Genomic DNA, 15,622 nt, shown 5'->3' on the forward strand with positions numbered 1-15,622 from the left:
GTGCCTCGGCTCTATCTGAACCGCGCCGTGCCTTTGTGAATGCACGCACGTAAAATATTTGACATTGCTTCGGCGTTTTGTCCCCCTGTGGACGATTATCCTTATTTTGTTTCACTTTTTTGTTCTAGGTTAAAAAAAGTTAAGACAGGGTCGGCGGCAACTCTCGGCCTATTTGAGCCCACCCCTTTCATTTTTGTTCTTGTCTGGGCTAAAATTGCTGTATTCCTTTTTCACATGATTTTCCATATACTTTAATTAGGTGCAGTAAGCAACTTTGTAAATTTTAAAATCATCAACAAATCTATATATACCAAAATATGGGAATAAACATAATATTGCACAGCAGCCTTTACGATATATGCAAGTTAGGCAGCCCTCCAAAAAGAAAGTCAGGTGTCACCCCTTTTAAAAATCTTCTTTGGGGCTATAATAATCTATATGGTTACTATCTTGTCAAAATTGGATCTAAGCCAATTGACTATTAGAAGACCCCCCCCCCCTTCCCCGAGTGTGTTGGTGAAGAGTGTATGCGTCTGTAAACACCGGCAACACCAGCACAAAAGGGTTAGAGCACAGGCAGTACGGTCACGGTTGACCTAAAGTCCGCGATTGAAATTCGTGTACAAAACCAATGAGTGTTGTTGCTGCAAAGTTAAAGGAGGAAAAAAAAAACGAAGGAATGAGGATCACAGACAAATAGGGGGTCCACGATTGCCGGTGTTTACAAAAATGTGTGCTTTGGACCTGGGCACTAGTCCTCGGAAGAATTTCGTAAACAAATCTTATGGGAGCTGTCGAGAAAAAGTACAGGAAGGGAACAAAAGAAGGAAAGGGGCATGTCCTCATCAGTATAGTAAAAATGAGCGGGTGCGCGAGAGTCTGTTCCATTTGTGCCTGGTGGTGGACTGCCACGCAACGAGTCTGCTCCTTTGGCCTTGTCGGTTGGACTGCTGGATGGCGTCCGCTGAGGAAGCACTCTGGGTCAATGTCAGCGCGACTGCACACTATCATTGTGCAATTAAGTGAAGTTTTCAAACAGTTTAGAGTTGTGAGCCAGAAAAATACGAATTGTCCACACGAAGTTTCCTCAGTTGGCAACCGGGCTTTCCAAAGGCAACTTGAAAACAGCAATTTTAACTTGCAAACTAAACCATTCTACACTAACTTGTCCATCTTATTGATTGCTGAATATGTTCCCATTAATTGGGTAAATTTGGTCAAAAACAAAACAATGTGCATGTATATGGATGGTTTCGTTGTTAAAAATGTGTGTATACTGGCTTGTGTGTTAATTATATTAATTGTATCCATCTGTTTTATTTGTGTAGCCAAAATGAAGAAGCTGTGTCAAGTAGAGAGTGTGCCCTCACATAACGCATTGCAAGTAAGAAGATGAACCAGGATGTAGTGCAAGCTACAAGAAGAGATGACCTAGCGGAGGGAAATTTCTCGGAGGATATACCCAGTATACTGAGGAAGATGTTGAGACCTGCCTTGAATTATCTTGATACTTTCAAAATACAATTCTATTCAAAAACATGCCAAGAGAGCCCTTGCTATCCTTGAATGGAACGCTTCTGTTGAATGGTCTCTAGATGTGGTTGGATTCCCCATTACTTCCGCCTCAGGGATGGAAATCCTGTTTAAATGCATTCGGCTTACTTTAAACGCATGATTGCCTAAATTGAGCCTGGATCAAAATCAACCTGGTTCACAATTCCCCAAAATATTGCCCGTATCTGCCACACTATTACCATAAGAGAAAGAATCATATTTGCCATCAAAAGCGAAATACAACAACAAGTTGATCAAAAAGAGTTCGCTAAATATAAATGGTAACTTGTAATAGTAAAACCTTTGTGTAAATATTGTTTTCTTTCAATGTTTCCATGCTTGTCAGTAAGGACAACAAAAAGAAAAGAAAAAAAAACCGACTCTATTAGGAAGACTATCAAATGCAGTCTTGTGAAGCGGGAACGCGTCCAAGAGAAATATGGAGCATACCTACCTAATGCGCGTGCATTAAATTAAATACAGAGCGTGTGAGACAATTCCCCAGGTAGCGTTGCCGAAGTTCTCAATATTGGATTTGATAGATCTTGATAATCACGCCCTCTAACTCCAAGACGGCTTGACAACTTCAGTGTTGATTGAAGGGTTCGACAAAACGATGGGTTTCATTAACTCGGTCACACATTAATCAACCTAGCTCTAGAAATTTGCTCTTTGCCATTTTATTTCCATGTCACATTTGACGTATTATACAGATTAAAAGATACGCAAACCGCAATTGACCACATGCTTTACAATTTGGTTTGTTATTTGCAAATCAAATTGTTATTTGATAACCAAGGCTACGTAATCCACTTCCATGGTAAACCTTTGGAGCAGATCATCTGACATTTAAATAAGTTGTACAGCGTTTACAAACTACAGCACAGGGTGCAACAACTTTTCAAGACATACTCTTTTTTTCACGACGAGACGACACACGATTGTTATATAATGTGTCTATGTCGGTATACGTTGTCCTTTATTGATTGCGGTTTATTTGATTTAAGTATTGTTTTCATATGGATCATCATTAATGTATCATTAACGTCAAACTAACTAAACTTCATGCGTTGTTCGTTTGAGCTTAACTCATTACCACGACCATGACAAAACTTTGAAATATTTTATGTTATTTCATGCAAAGTTCTTGTGTCTTTGGAAGGTAAACGTGCAAACGTGCACAAGCCTATGTGCACAGTTGGTGGTGCGTGTTTTCAACATTTTTTACAACTAAGCTAAAGTGCGTTGGGAAGTTAAGTAAAGTATAATTATTTACTATTGAATTTGATCAGTACAGTACATCAACTGTTGCTTGACAATTACACTTTTACCATACTAATTAAACAAGAATAGCCTCTGAGGCATGTACTTTATTTAAATACCATTACATTCTTCAAATATGAAGCACTGCACATTTAACGCATTTTTTTTTTACATTAGTTCAAATAAACATGTACCACAATTTGTTACGAGTATACCGATAAGCTGAAACTTTGAAAAAAAAAGAGATAATGAATAAATGATGATTAAGCGCAGTTTAATCAGGTTTATGGACGCGCAGACACCTCGACATTTTTTAAGAAGATCCCTTATGTGGTTGTTTACGATTACGTCACACGCTGAACGCGTGAATAACTGGCGGTAATTGGTGGAAAGGTCTTCCGTGTACATGTAAATAGCACGCATTAGTTTGGCGTCGCGTCATTCTCGATTCCACCTCTGACCGGAGAAAAGGCAAATGTTTTGCCCATGAAAATGGAGATTGGTTGTTTCAGTTAGATGTGTATTCATTTTGAGTTCGAGTAACGCAAGTCCATAAATACACATATAATGCAAACGATTCTTTGTCCCTAGTTAAAACAAATCAAAAAGTGCGCCCTCACAGCCTGGAGAGGCAGAAAACGCAGCAAGAATTGGTAACATTTTGTGAGGTTAGTGCTGAGCAAACGGGCACGAATATTTTTTTGTTTGTTTAGAAGATTGATCTCGTGTGCGGCCGCCTAACGTTAACGATGTGTTTAACACGCATTGAGTTTCTGATGATTCAACCAAACAGTGTTTCCAAAGTGGTGACTGGCGTGCAGCAAATGGCCTTTTCCTTTCCTTATGGGCTCTGTGCGCCAACGAAAGAGGGCGTGTTTTTTCCAGTTGTGAGAGAATCTTGGACGGGAGACACAGCGTGTGCGTCTGTACTGTACGGGTTCACGCACAAAAAACGCTCGACTTCCTGAAATGTCTCCCAGGCTAATCCCCACCCACAATAACTATGGATCGTTAGAAAAACGCAGTGGATTGACCGGGGAAAAGTCTAGGTCTACCCTCAACTCTCCTTTTGTGGCCGTTGAAAAAGTATTTTGTGCACGGAGCCCATAGGTCACTTGCTTCTTACGGCGGCCGTACGCTTCTGTATATTTTTAATTAGTTCAAATACACATGTTGTAATCGATGTTATTTCAATAAGTTATTAATAGGCGTCATTTGGAGTTCTGCGGTTCAGAACATATCCAATGCAAACGTAAGGTGATTTTCAGCACCTGCAATGCATGCGCTTACAATAAGTGTAAATCAATTATGTTTTGCTGTCTGACAAGGAGGAGTTTACTGTTTCGATTGATCCAGTTTTGGGTTTCGAAACTTTATTACTCGACTTCACGTTACTGGACTGCACGCTGCGCTTGGCCATGACAGACGAATAGATCGTGTACAGGTAAGGGTTGAGAGAGGAGTTGATGGGTAGGACGAGGACTACGATCCAGGAGTAGACCTCAGCACCGACATGCACCGCCCCGGTCTGAGACAGGATACCGAGGATGATGACGGGCATCCAGCAGGCAAAGTCCGTACCGACGATCAGCGCCATCTTGAAGGCCATTTTGATCTCGCTGTCCCGGTTGGAGTTCTTTCTGATCTTGCTAGCAGACCGCTTGGCCTTGATGAAGATGGCGACGTAACAGACAAGGATAACCAGGAAACAGCAGAGATTGATGCCGAGAAACATGACGATTGACAGGATCCAGGCTGGTTTCTGACCGGTCGAAGAGACGATCTGCAAGGCGTCTGCGTCCCCGAACGGATTGTTGACGTCACTGGGCTCCAGCTGGACACCGTCCGCCTTGGTGGTCAGGGGCAGGCCGATGCAGACGTCTGATAGACCGTAGACGTCCGAGTTGGAGTCTACGACTAGAGTCGGTACGATGCTTAAGCAGAGAGCCGCCACCCAACCCGCTACGATGAACTTGTTGGCAGATGTCTCTCCGAGCTTCATCCTGGTGAAGGGAAACACGATTCCCAGGAGGCAATCAAGACTGATCATTGTGACGAAGAACACCGAGGCCTCACTTGACAGAACGGACAACACCCCGGCTACCTTACACGGCGCGCTGGACCGCCACTGCGCCGCTTGAGTGGAGTACCGCTCCCCGTAGTGGATGTCGGCAGCGGCTATCATCAACATGTACATTCCCATGATGAAATCAGACACGGCAAGATTAGCTATCAGCAAAGAGTGAGTCTTCTTGACTTCGTTTCCTTCCTTGTGCCGAAGCCTCCAAACGATTACCACAAAGTTGCCAAAGAGGGCGCTAATCCCAAGGACCCACATGCACACGCGCAGTCCGTAGTTCTGCATGAGGGAACCGCAGAGGTTGAGCGGGGGCTGTGACTGTGTGGTATGACAGTTGCTGATCTGGAAGCCTGGAATATCTCTCAGGAGACTGCAGCAAAGTCGGTAGTCATCAACAACACTGGGGAAGAACCAATGAAAAGTAAACATGAGAAAACGTCCAAAACCTTCAACGTAGGAAAGTATGGCATCTCTTTGCTCATAACAAAACAAAATATCATCTAGATCGAACATATATTACGCTTTTGTAGAAGCAGGTAGGGAGGAAAAGGCTCCGTATTTCGCATCTAATGGGTCATCGTCGCCTATGTCTCGAACCAGGACCCTGCAGAAATCATAATAACGCACCGAAATATTTTGATCGAAACTTGGTATTGTTCATCACCGATACATGGTGTCCACATAAGTAGTCAAAAACGACTAGAACAATATCTATCAATGCTTATAAACCTAAAAGACAATGTGGTTTAAAACATTTCAAAAGGCATATCCGTTATTAAATCATGTGAAGACTCCAGTCTCATATAGACCAAAATTGACACTAAAATACCCCTGGATATCACACGTTGATTGAGGGGTTTGTTTTGGCCGTTAGCAGCCGGCAGCGTATGGTTGGTACCAAGTTGATATTCAACTTCAACATTCGTCTGGCCATAAATTTCAAAATAGGTGGAAACCAACATTAAAAACAAAATAAGTGGTAGCCTGCTATTCAGCCCGTCTAAATTATACACTTACAAGGTTTTCAGATTGTAAAGACCAGTGAATGCATTCTTAGCTGCAATTCGCAATTCTGGTGCATCCGTAATGACCCTGTTGAAAATACAATGAGCAATATTGTCTTTTATTTTCCTAAATGTCATACTGATATATTATCAATCATATGCTTGAAGCCAATGAAAGCTTGTCATGTTGTCTTAATTAAAACCTCCTCCAAAGTACATGAATGTGCAGACGATTGACATATGTGCGACATTATATACGCCCCAGTCACGCATTTACGCTGGGAGTTAACAATAACTACGGTTTACCAAGAATCAATCAGTTACGATGAACCGTCGAGATTCGTGGAGAAATCGACTTTCTAAGAATGCGCTGCGGTTTCAGGACGGATATCCAAGACTTTCCTAAGGCTTCTTCACGAATATACCACGGTTTGTCAAGAATATGAACGGATTGTTGAGGAATGTCGACGGTACTACTAGAAATAATGATGTTAACGCCACGGTTGTCTGCGATTGGGCCATGGACGACCAAGGTTCTCCTACGAATGAAGCATACATATTCGCAGTACAACCTTAGCAGAATCCTAGCATATCCGGGCATATTCGTAGGACATTCATAGCGAATTCGTAGAGATTTCTAGGGTAGAGCTACAAATCTCCTGGAATGTGTACGAATAGCCACAAATAACACTACGAATTAGTACGGTTGTCCTACGGATGTCACACGGTTTCACCACGGATAGATTTTCATGACGATTCACGACGGAAGTTTGGAATAGTTCAAAACTTCTTGAGCTCCTCCACGATTAATGGTAGGAAGATGACGGATAACACGGATGTACCAAGGATGAATACGGTACTCACACGGTTCAACACGAATGTTAAACCGTGGATATCCCGCAGCTGCAAATATAGAATCTGTGACTGGGGCTTTAAGGTCACGGATCAGATGAGACACTTTGCGGTGTCAAAATGTTTTCACATGGGGCACTGACCCAAAACGATCCCTTTGTTTTTCCTTATGGAGAGGTAGTCTAAGAATTTGATCCCTGTTCATGTTCCCCTTATTTTTGATCGATCACGTTATTGTTCGAACAGGAAATGTTCGACACTCTTTCATTGGATATCCGGTGCAACCCAAATGGGGTCATATCTTACTCATAACATGTTAAAATGTGTCTCAGATGTTCTATTTGATTAACACTATAAGTACTTGGATCAGATTGAACTCTACTATAGTTTTTATTTCACTTACAGCGCTTCGAGGTTCTGGAGTTCACTGAATGTGTCGGCTACTATCTCAGTCATCTCATTCCCGGAAATATTGCTGTCACGCGAACAAAATAAGTAGAAAGGCACATTTGTGTGAAGGGTTAGAAACACTGTTAGGTAAAGAGAAAAATCGATATGGACTACTACAGAAAGGAAATAGTAGATGCTAAATGTAACTTAACGACGCTCCAGCCAAGATTTGGACCTTAACTGGCATACCGAACAGTCTTATATGCTGACATCCGTACTGAACGAGGTTCAAAGCCATTGCCTAAGTTAAACAGAAATTAATTGGAATTGATGGTGAAGTACATCATTTTGCAGCTATCCAAAAAAAGTAAGTAACAAATTATTGCTAAAAAGTGATACTTGGTTTATGAAGAGTAAAGACACTAAACTCCCTGTGAAATATTTCTTAGATGATGTTCTAAATAGATAATAATTATAAATTGTTCAAAATAACAGCGACTCGAACCGACAGGAGCAAAACATTGACTTGACTCGAATCGACTTGCCCACAAACTGTGACCTGACTCGACCATAAACTGTGACTCTACTCAACCTTCTTGACCTAATGACTCGACTCGGATCGTTTTATTTCCTTAAATGACTCGACTCTTTTCGAGTCACAAAATTCATTGTGACTCGTTGCAACTCTAGCATTAACAGTGCTACAACTTCATGAGGTTATCTGTCAAGTACCATTATGTTGAGCACTTTGGTTGCTTCAAACGAAACAAACTCAAACAAATTAATGACAAGTGCCTTTAAGAAACAAGGCTAGATTTTAGTTTTACTTGAAGGGACTACAACTTTGCGAGTTTCAACCTAAAATTTCGAGGTAAACAAATGAAAGGTAAAGTGATTGCAATTGCTAAAGTTGCCAGACGTGTCTATTTGTTCAGGTCATACTTGATTAATTCTTGGCAGATTTAGTTCGAAAAGAATATAACTCACAGATATGTAAGATTTCCCAAGCCGTAGAAGGCTCCTGGTGGGATATTACGTAGCTTATTGTAGGGGACAGAGCTTTGAAATAAAAAAAACAAACAAAGTATGATAACAATGATGTTTCAATAGTCGAATATATTGATAAAGAAATGTTGATTTTGCAAAGATTATACATGTGACAGCGTCATTGTAGATTTTGAAGGTAGACGTAGGGTAATAAAATCATAACGGAAGGCCTTAGGCCTAACATAAAATTTATTGCAACGCCATTTAGTTTGGCGATCTTTAATTTTGAATATGGAGCGGACAGACAGTACTCAACATGGGGTTTGTTGTGTAATTTAACACCTGCATTACTCACCGGAACTGATTATCTTAACTTCCCGACAAGCTTAATTGACTCGGTCTTTGAATATTGATCAAGCGGTAATGAATGCGCTACACGCAAAAATATTAAACGGAAGGAAACCCCCCTTTTTTTTAGGGGGAGGGGCATATCACTGCTTTACAGGCAAGCATAACGTTGATACATGTATATTTTTTTGCTAATTGATTGAGTTCCAACTAAAGGGTCGCAGACACGGACAAATGAAACATCTGTTTCTTTTACCACTCCCACTTACAGAGATCGAAGAAGCTTCAATTCTTTGAAAAGTCCCGGTACGAGTTGAACGGAACTGTGGTTCTTTTGCCGAGTTAGCCGGCTATATACATATATAAAAAGAGAAAAATGTCGTTGAATGCATTATTAATAACAAAACAAGTTGAGTGACAGTTTTTAGGTCGTGCAACAATTTTGCATACTTTCAAGAAAACTTTGAAATAAAACCATGGTTCGTACCAAATACTCGTTAAAGTATGAGAACAGGTCAATTATTCATCATTATGGGACAACGGCATGTATTAAACATGTTGTGTAAGTAACATGAAGGACATGATATAGTGTGTGTTTTTCTAACATAAACAAACACAAACAAGAAGAAGAAGGCATTTGATGTAAGAGACTTGAAGAGAGTGGAGACAATGAGATGAAGGAGACCTGAGCGTTCCCGATTAGAACGACAAATGGACAAAAACCTGAAGAAATGAGACTAGACGAGATTAGATGAGACCCAAAAAAGAGATTTCGATGGAACAAGACGAGAAATGAGACAAGACATGACAACGCAGTTGCACCTTTCAGCTTAGAAATACTCACAGTGCCACGGTGATTTTCGCGATGTCTTGTAGATCATCTGGTCCCCAATCATGTAAACACACTACCTGGAATTGGCCCTTGACGTACGTACATGAACAATTGTTTGGACAGCGTTTGTTATCTGCAAAATTATTGTAAAACACAATATGAACATCTTTGCGTATTGCATTACCACTTTGTTACAAGATGCTCAGTCTGGCGTGCATGTTCTTTTTGTATTTTTTTAAATTTGTTTTAATGCCAACCAAATACCGCACCTAACCTCACCCGCTGCAGAAAAAGGCGAACGAAATAATTAGGTCAATATTGTATTATTAACCTCTGCGTATTATTTTTTGGGGAAAGACGCGTTTGTAGACATTGGAGTAACGGTGTTTTGAACGTGCATCTATAAAGAGTGCCCCCCCCCCCACCAAAAAAAAACAAAAAAAACAAAAAAAAACAAACAAACAAACAGACACCCCAACAAACAAACTAACAAACGGAACGGCATACTACATCCACTACCTTGAGACTCAAGCCACCTGTACCAAATGGACGGATTATCGTTTTAGAAGAAATATAATACCAAGATTACCCAATGTGGTCAAGTAGTTTTTGCTGCAGTAGTTTTGCTGCCTATTTTGTGAAGCAACCATCTTTCTTACCTAAAAATCAACCCCTCTATCCAACTCAGCCAAATTAACCCAGTTATTCAGCTCATAATATTTAACATGATCAACGCCTTAATGTACACTCGGATTACGACGATTTATTCAAGCGTTGTATAAATGGAAATAACGAATAACAAATGAAATGTAAGTATTTGGTTGCACACGGACAACATTCTTGTACATACATGGGGAACCAAAGACGTAACACCTAGGCTAAGATGGGATGCATTATAAAAGTCCATTTGTCCTCACCGCATTCTACTTCATCGTCGCCGTGCTCACAGTCAATTTTACCGTCGCAAACATTTTGGAACACAATGCATGTTTTTGTTCGGCTGCAGTGGTAATCTGATGGGCAGTACACCTCAGCTGAAGAAAGGAAAACGGGTCACAGCTAAAACTAAAATACGAATGAATTCAGTTGTGAAAGTAGACTTATGTCTGTGGACAAACACAGGGATGTTTCGGCAAACCATTTTGCTGACATCTGTCAAGTACAGTTACAAGAAGAAGTTACATCACGGAACGATGCTTCTGTAGATATTGCGATGTGTACAATTGAAGGTGGTGTTCAATAATACGTGCTTACATTCTAATAGGCCTTCAAATTGTTCATGCTTAATGTGACTTTACATGACAGGTGATGACGTCATCATGACGTCACCTCAATTGTAAATTGACATCCAGTCTATAACTACCTACCAAGTTACTTAATCAAATCAGAAAATTACTTCTGCAGGCATATATATTGGCCGAAAAAAAAATCGCCTTTCATGTGACGTCACATGACATGTGATGACGCTATCATAACGTCACCACGATGTCAATTAAATTGTAATCTACAACACATCCCGGTTAAGGTGGATACCAAGTTACAACCAAATTGGACCTACAGTTCTGTAGATATACGCCTTAGATAGCAACAAATATGTGGTCTCAGCAGTAGAGTACCAGTCAACAGCAGACAATACATGCCATACAATGTTCACTGGTAACCTGTTTAGGATGCTTCACGGCTTACCACAATCGTTCTCGTCTTCTCCGTTCAGGCAATCAAGGAATCCATCGCATTTAGCTGATGATACAAGACACGCTCCTTCTTCGCACAGGAATCCAGACTCCCCGTCAGTCATGCACCAATCTGCAGGAGAAAAACAAAACACATTTAAAAAGTGAAATCAACGTGTATCTTCGAAAGAGAATAAACAACAACACCTATTTTTGCGAAAAATTACGATAATGAGTGGGAGCAATGACGTCTACTCTAAAATTCGTGGCAATGCTCACTGCTTCTGGAAAAGAATCGATTCTGACGAGTGAGAAATGATGGGTTGCAGGCAGAATTAATACAACAACGTCTTGGATTTTGATCATTAATCTTAATTGGCTTGTAATCTTAAAAAACAAAATTCAGACTTCACTGTATAAAGAGATAAACTAAGTCCCACGTTACTGTATTTATATTCAGAACGGTATAAATGAAACTGTTTTTAGTCAAACAACTTTTTTAGGAGGAATAGTTAATCCCTTGTGCATATACTTACCTGTTTTAGACTCGCCGTGTTTAATATATGACAAAGTTTTGTTTTGGCAATATCTTAGAGTACAACTTTGTACTGTTAATTCATTACATCACATCGACGGAAATCAATCTGCTTTTGACTTTCTTACGTTAATGTTTCAATCTGGGTCGTTGTGAAATTATAAAAAAATGCTATTGAAATCTGGCATCAACATTATCTCAATCACCTGTCTCTCCAGCTGTTAAATTGACATTGGTCACGTGAAAGTGGAATCCTGTAAACTGGAGGTTAGAGTCAGTCCGGAATCGGACAGTCAGTCCCATCGAAGCATTGAACACCACGGCGACTATCTTGGTGGTGGTCCCCGTCAGCGTGTAGTCCGCCGGTTCTCCCCCGGGGAAAGTGAGCCCGCTGACCTGGGCCACATCCTCGCCTGCCTCGGTGGAGAAGTCCAGGACGCGGATCAACGTGGCTGGAGCCAGGCCGCGGGAGGGTACGTCCCAGCGGCAGTACAGGCCGGCCGGGTAGGGCTGCGGATAGTCCGGCGACTTGACGATCACAGCGTCGTCGAGAAAGGTCACGGCGTTGGAGTCGCATTCCACTGTATAGTGATAAAAGACAAACAAGTATTTCGTAGAGCGCTTGGCAACAAATGATTATCAGAAGCCTTGTTTTGAAGAGTTTCATTCACAATGTAAAAACTTGTTCTAACATAAAACATACATAGTAAATACAAAGATTTAATGTTAAACCCGCCTGTCCAACCTATGCTGAAAATGCCAGCAATCCTAATGATTATTAACTTAATAACGTCATGCTGAATTTGAAATGCGAAAATAGGAGCATGAAGTGGATACGTCCCCACCCCAGCCCATACATCTTTGTAAACACCGACAATCGTAGACCACTTATTGTCCCTAATTCCCACACATTGTTAAAATGTTTATCAACAGCTCTCATTGGTTTTGTACACAAGCTTCAATCTTGGAATATCGGTCAATCGTGGACGTATTCTTTGTGTCCTAGCCTTTTTGACCTAGATCCACGATTGCCGGTGTTTACATACTTACAAAAACACTCATGCAGCAAAGCGTGACTTATTACATCTCAGATCCAATGACTCGGTCCGATATTCACGAATTGTCAAAACTATAACTTAATTTCAAACATGACGATTCAGAAACAAATTCACTTGAACGATACCTTAATAAAACGTATTTAAAGCTTAAAGCCGACAAACGTATGACGATTTCAGTAAAATGATAACAGTAGGCTTAGTCAGTTGGACACAATTTTGGACAAGATCGTAACCGACTGGTCCAAAGCACCAAAATTGGCAGATATATTGCTATAACCTCAGCGAAGATGTTTAGTGAAGGTGACACCTGACATTCTTTTGGGAAGGGTGCCTAATTTGCATAAATTGTTAATCCCTACCGTGTATTATATTTACTCCCATATTTCAGTATATTTTTATTTTTTGATTTTTTGAAAAGTATATTTGGTGATTCCACTTACACGTCCTTACTTTAATATTATGTTTTAAAGCATTTAAGACTGACTGGATAATTATGAGGACAAAATAACGATCCAAAATGGCTAATATTATACTCTAAAGTTGCGTGCATTAACTTTGTCTCCAGATATCATCAAGTAGTCTTGCCACAACCTTAGTATTGATAAGCTTCAAATTCACCAAGTTTCTTACTGGCACAGTTTTTCGATTAAAACGTCATGATAAATCATGTGAACAATGATAATATTGTGTTATTTAGCCCAGAAAACGAAAACGGGGAACTTGATCAAGTTCCTAATGTTATCGGCAGGCTTTGCCTAATGTTTAGCACAATTTACGGACACCTCATTTTCCCCCTTTTTGTTTTCACACGATTTCCCATTTATTTTGTAAGAGTAACTGTGTCAGTCAGTTTCTTTGAGAATTTGAAGCTCATCAATACTGAGGTTTGGCAAGACTACTTGATGAAATATGAGGGAAAAGGAAATGCTCGCAACTTTAGGGTATATTGGTAGCCATTTGGATCTGTATCATGTCCTCATAATCTTCAAGTCTCCGATATGCTTTAGAAAATGTTACTTAAGTAAGGATTTGTAAGTAAAATCCCCAAAACATACTTTTTAAAGAAAATAAACATCTACCCAAATATGGGAATAAATATACTACACAGCAGGGATTAACGCTTTATGCAAATTAGGCACCCTACCCAAACGAATTTCTGGTGTCATCCCTTCTAAATATCTTCTCTAGCACCATAGGAATCCATCTGCTAAGTTTGGTGCTTTGGACCAGTCGGTCACGATTCAAACGGTATGCCACCTGACTAGCTTAACTTTAGCAACTTCAGTAAATCAGGCATGTTTACAATTGAATTTTTTTTTTTTAAGATTTCAGTTTCAAGGGTTGTGTTTTATGTTACGTAAGTCTGTTACTTACGGTCAGGACATACTCCTTCGCTGTTCTCGCTGACGCAGATAAAATCCTTGTAGTCGCACAGCGTTTCCCCTGCTTCACAGGAAACTGTCGACAGAACCGTTTGAAAATATAAAGTTAATAAAATATTTTCTGATTTTTTTTTATTTTTTATATCGAATAAACAAGATCTTACCTTGGTCAGGAGTAACGTGTTCAACTCGCAGCGAAAACCCCTGATACTTGTACTTGTTGTCAGAAGAAAACATCAAATACATCGAGTGCTCCATCGAAGCAACCCTCGCCGGGAAGTTTGTGCTGCAATAAAAAAAAATAGATGTTAGGCCAAAAAAAACCAAAAAGTCGGTCTCTGGTCAGCGCGCGCGTCGATTGTAATCATGCACGTCGATCTTTTTTTTTTGCCCAAAATGTTCCGCGGTAGCTCCAACAGCGCCCTCTATTTCCGCACCTCCTCATTTTTTTTTTTACCAAAGAGCACCAAGGAATGGGAAATTGCACCAAGGCAAATGATCGAAAGCACCAAGGCAAATTATGGAGGACACCAATGAACATGAGAACACCAAAAAAGCAAAATAGTACCCCACCTTGTCTGTACAATCCAAGCTGGAAGAAAAAAAAAAGGAAAAAAAAACAAAAAGCCGCGTGGCCGCGTCAATTCCGGAACTTTGGTATGACCAGAGACCGAATATTTTTTTTTTTGGCCTTAGTATTGATTTGATCACGAATTGGGAGTTAAAAAAACCGCCCACTGTATATAAGATGAGAACCACTGAAGCCAATAATGCAACATGGTGCTGTAATTGTCCACACATATCAAAGGTCGCTAGCTGATGAACCTTCCTTCCCCCCGAAAAAAAATATAATAATTACCGATAATTGGGTTTTAGAGAGACATTCCCATTGACTTGTGCACACATTTGTTTTCCAACTTTAAAGACCCCTCATTCCAATGTTACTTTATACTACCCCACAATTTTCGGTATTTTTTTTTACTAATTCAATCACGAGCAATCGATCTAGCCTATTTTGCGGCGAAACAATTCGGACTCTTAAGTAGGGGATATGGATGGAAGCCATTCAAAAATGATCACGACATTTGTTGTTTGTTTATCTCCCTGTTACTTGTGATTTACTTCCGTACACATTTATGATGAGCTTGTGATGGACACGTCTGCCACAATGGCCCAAAGTGTTAACTTTACCCGCTGAGCTGCAGAATGACGTCCTCCATCGGGGTGAGCCCGTTGCCGATCCACAGTTTGTCGTAGCCTTGCTCCGTGTCAAAGGTCATGAAAGTCACCATGACACGTTGGTCCCGTGCAGCCTGGATAACGTACGTGCATGCCATGTTGTGAGGGTAATTTTGGGGCCAGGCTGGGGACGTGAGTGTGACGGGCGAGGTATCGGTGAGGTTGAAGTGCGCGTCTCCACATGGCCCTGCATAATGGGAAATATATATGTGTGACCCTTCTAAATAATACGGGCTGAACGGCTGATTCTCAGTTTGTGCTGGTTTATTTCTGTTGAGGAACGAAGACAACGTGTTACTTGGTCTTCGACCGAAAACAGAATCAAATATACAAAATACAAAAGAATGACTGTACAAAATACTTATGAAATAATCTAGATACTAAATACCAAAAAGGATTCATCAATATTTACTCAAGATCCCGCG

At 40.5% G+C, this 15,622-nt stretch overlaps 2 protein-coding genes across 2 annotated transcripts; both read right to left on the minus strand.

Annotated features, from left to right (window-relative positions):
- Nucleotides 1–2,865: 2,865 nt before the first annotated feature.
- On the minus strand, nt 2,866–10,337 carry LOC119725304 (G-protein coupled receptor GRL101-like). The gene is made up of 8 exons (XM_038196680.1): nt 10,228–10,337; nt 9,323–9,443; nt 8,748–8,828; nt 8,131–8,202; nt 7,157–7,228; nt 5,915–5,989; nt 5,418–5,501; nt 2,866–5,297 (listed from the first exon to the last, which is right to left on the minus strand). The coding sequence occupies exons 5-8, from the start codon at nt 7,207–7,209 to the stop codon at nt 4,124–4,126; spliced, it is 1,386 nt and encodes a 461-aa protein (XP_038052608.1). The 5' UTR covers nt 7,210–7,228; nt 8,131–8,202; nt 8,748–8,828; nt 9,323–9,443; nt 10,228–10,337; the 3' UTR covers nt 2,866–4,123.
- A 648-nt stretch (nt 10,338–10,985) lies between these two features.
- Nucleotides 10,986–15,373, minus strand: LOC119726003 (CUB and sushi domain-containing protein 1-like). Its single transcript, XM_038197623.1, has 5 exons — nt 15,150–15,373; nt 14,123–14,244; nt 13,951–14,034; nt 11,725–12,099; nt 10,986–11,116 (listed from the first exon to the last, which is right to left on the minus strand). The coding sequence occupies exons 1-5, from the start codon at nt 15,293–15,295 to the stop codon at nt 10,986–10,988; spliced, it is 858 nt and encodes a 285-aa protein (XP_038053551.1). The 5' UTR covers nt 15,296–15,373.
- Between the last annotated feature and the right edge of the window lie 249 nt (nt 15,374–15,622).

This window comes from Patiria miniata, unplaced genomic scaffold, assembly GCF_015706575.1.
Source record: "Patiria miniata isolate m_02_andy unplaced genomic scaffold, ASM1570657v1 HiC_scaffold_19, whole genome shotgun sequence".
NCBI lineage: Eukaryota > Metazoa > Echinodermata > Asteroidea > Valvatida > Asterinidae > Patiria > Patiria miniata.

What these genes read in the sequence shown, in the direction of transcription:
- LOC119725304 (XM_038196680.1), bottom strand. Translation starts at nt 7,209, where the DNA reads ATGACTGAGATAGTAGCCGACACATTCAGTGAACTCCAGAACCTCGAA. An exon ending in CTTTACAATCTGAAAACCTT is followed by an intron (nt 5,502 to 5,914) that starts GTAAGTGTATAA and finishes TGATTTCTGCAG; the next exon opens with GGTCCTGGTTCGAGACATAG. An exon ending in CTACCTGCTTCTACAAAAGC is followed by an intron (nt 5,298 to 5,417) that starts GTAATATATGTT and finishes GTTCTTCCCCAG; the next exon opens with TGTTGTTGATGACTACCGAC.
- LOC119726003 (XM_038197623.1), bottom strand. Translation starts at nt 15,295, where the DNA reads ATGGCATGCACGTACGTTATCCAGGCTGCACGGGACCAACGTGTCATG. An exon ending in GTCATTCTGCAGCTCAGCGG is followed by an intron (nt 14,245 to 15,149) that starts GTAAAGTTAACA and finishes TTTTTATTGCAG; the next exon opens with CACAAACTTCCCGGCGAGGG. An exon ending in TTTAACAGCTGGAGAGACAG is followed by an intron (nt 11,117 to 11,724) that starts GTGATTGAGATA and finishes TTTCTCCTGCAG; the next exon opens with ATTGGTGCATGACTGACGGG.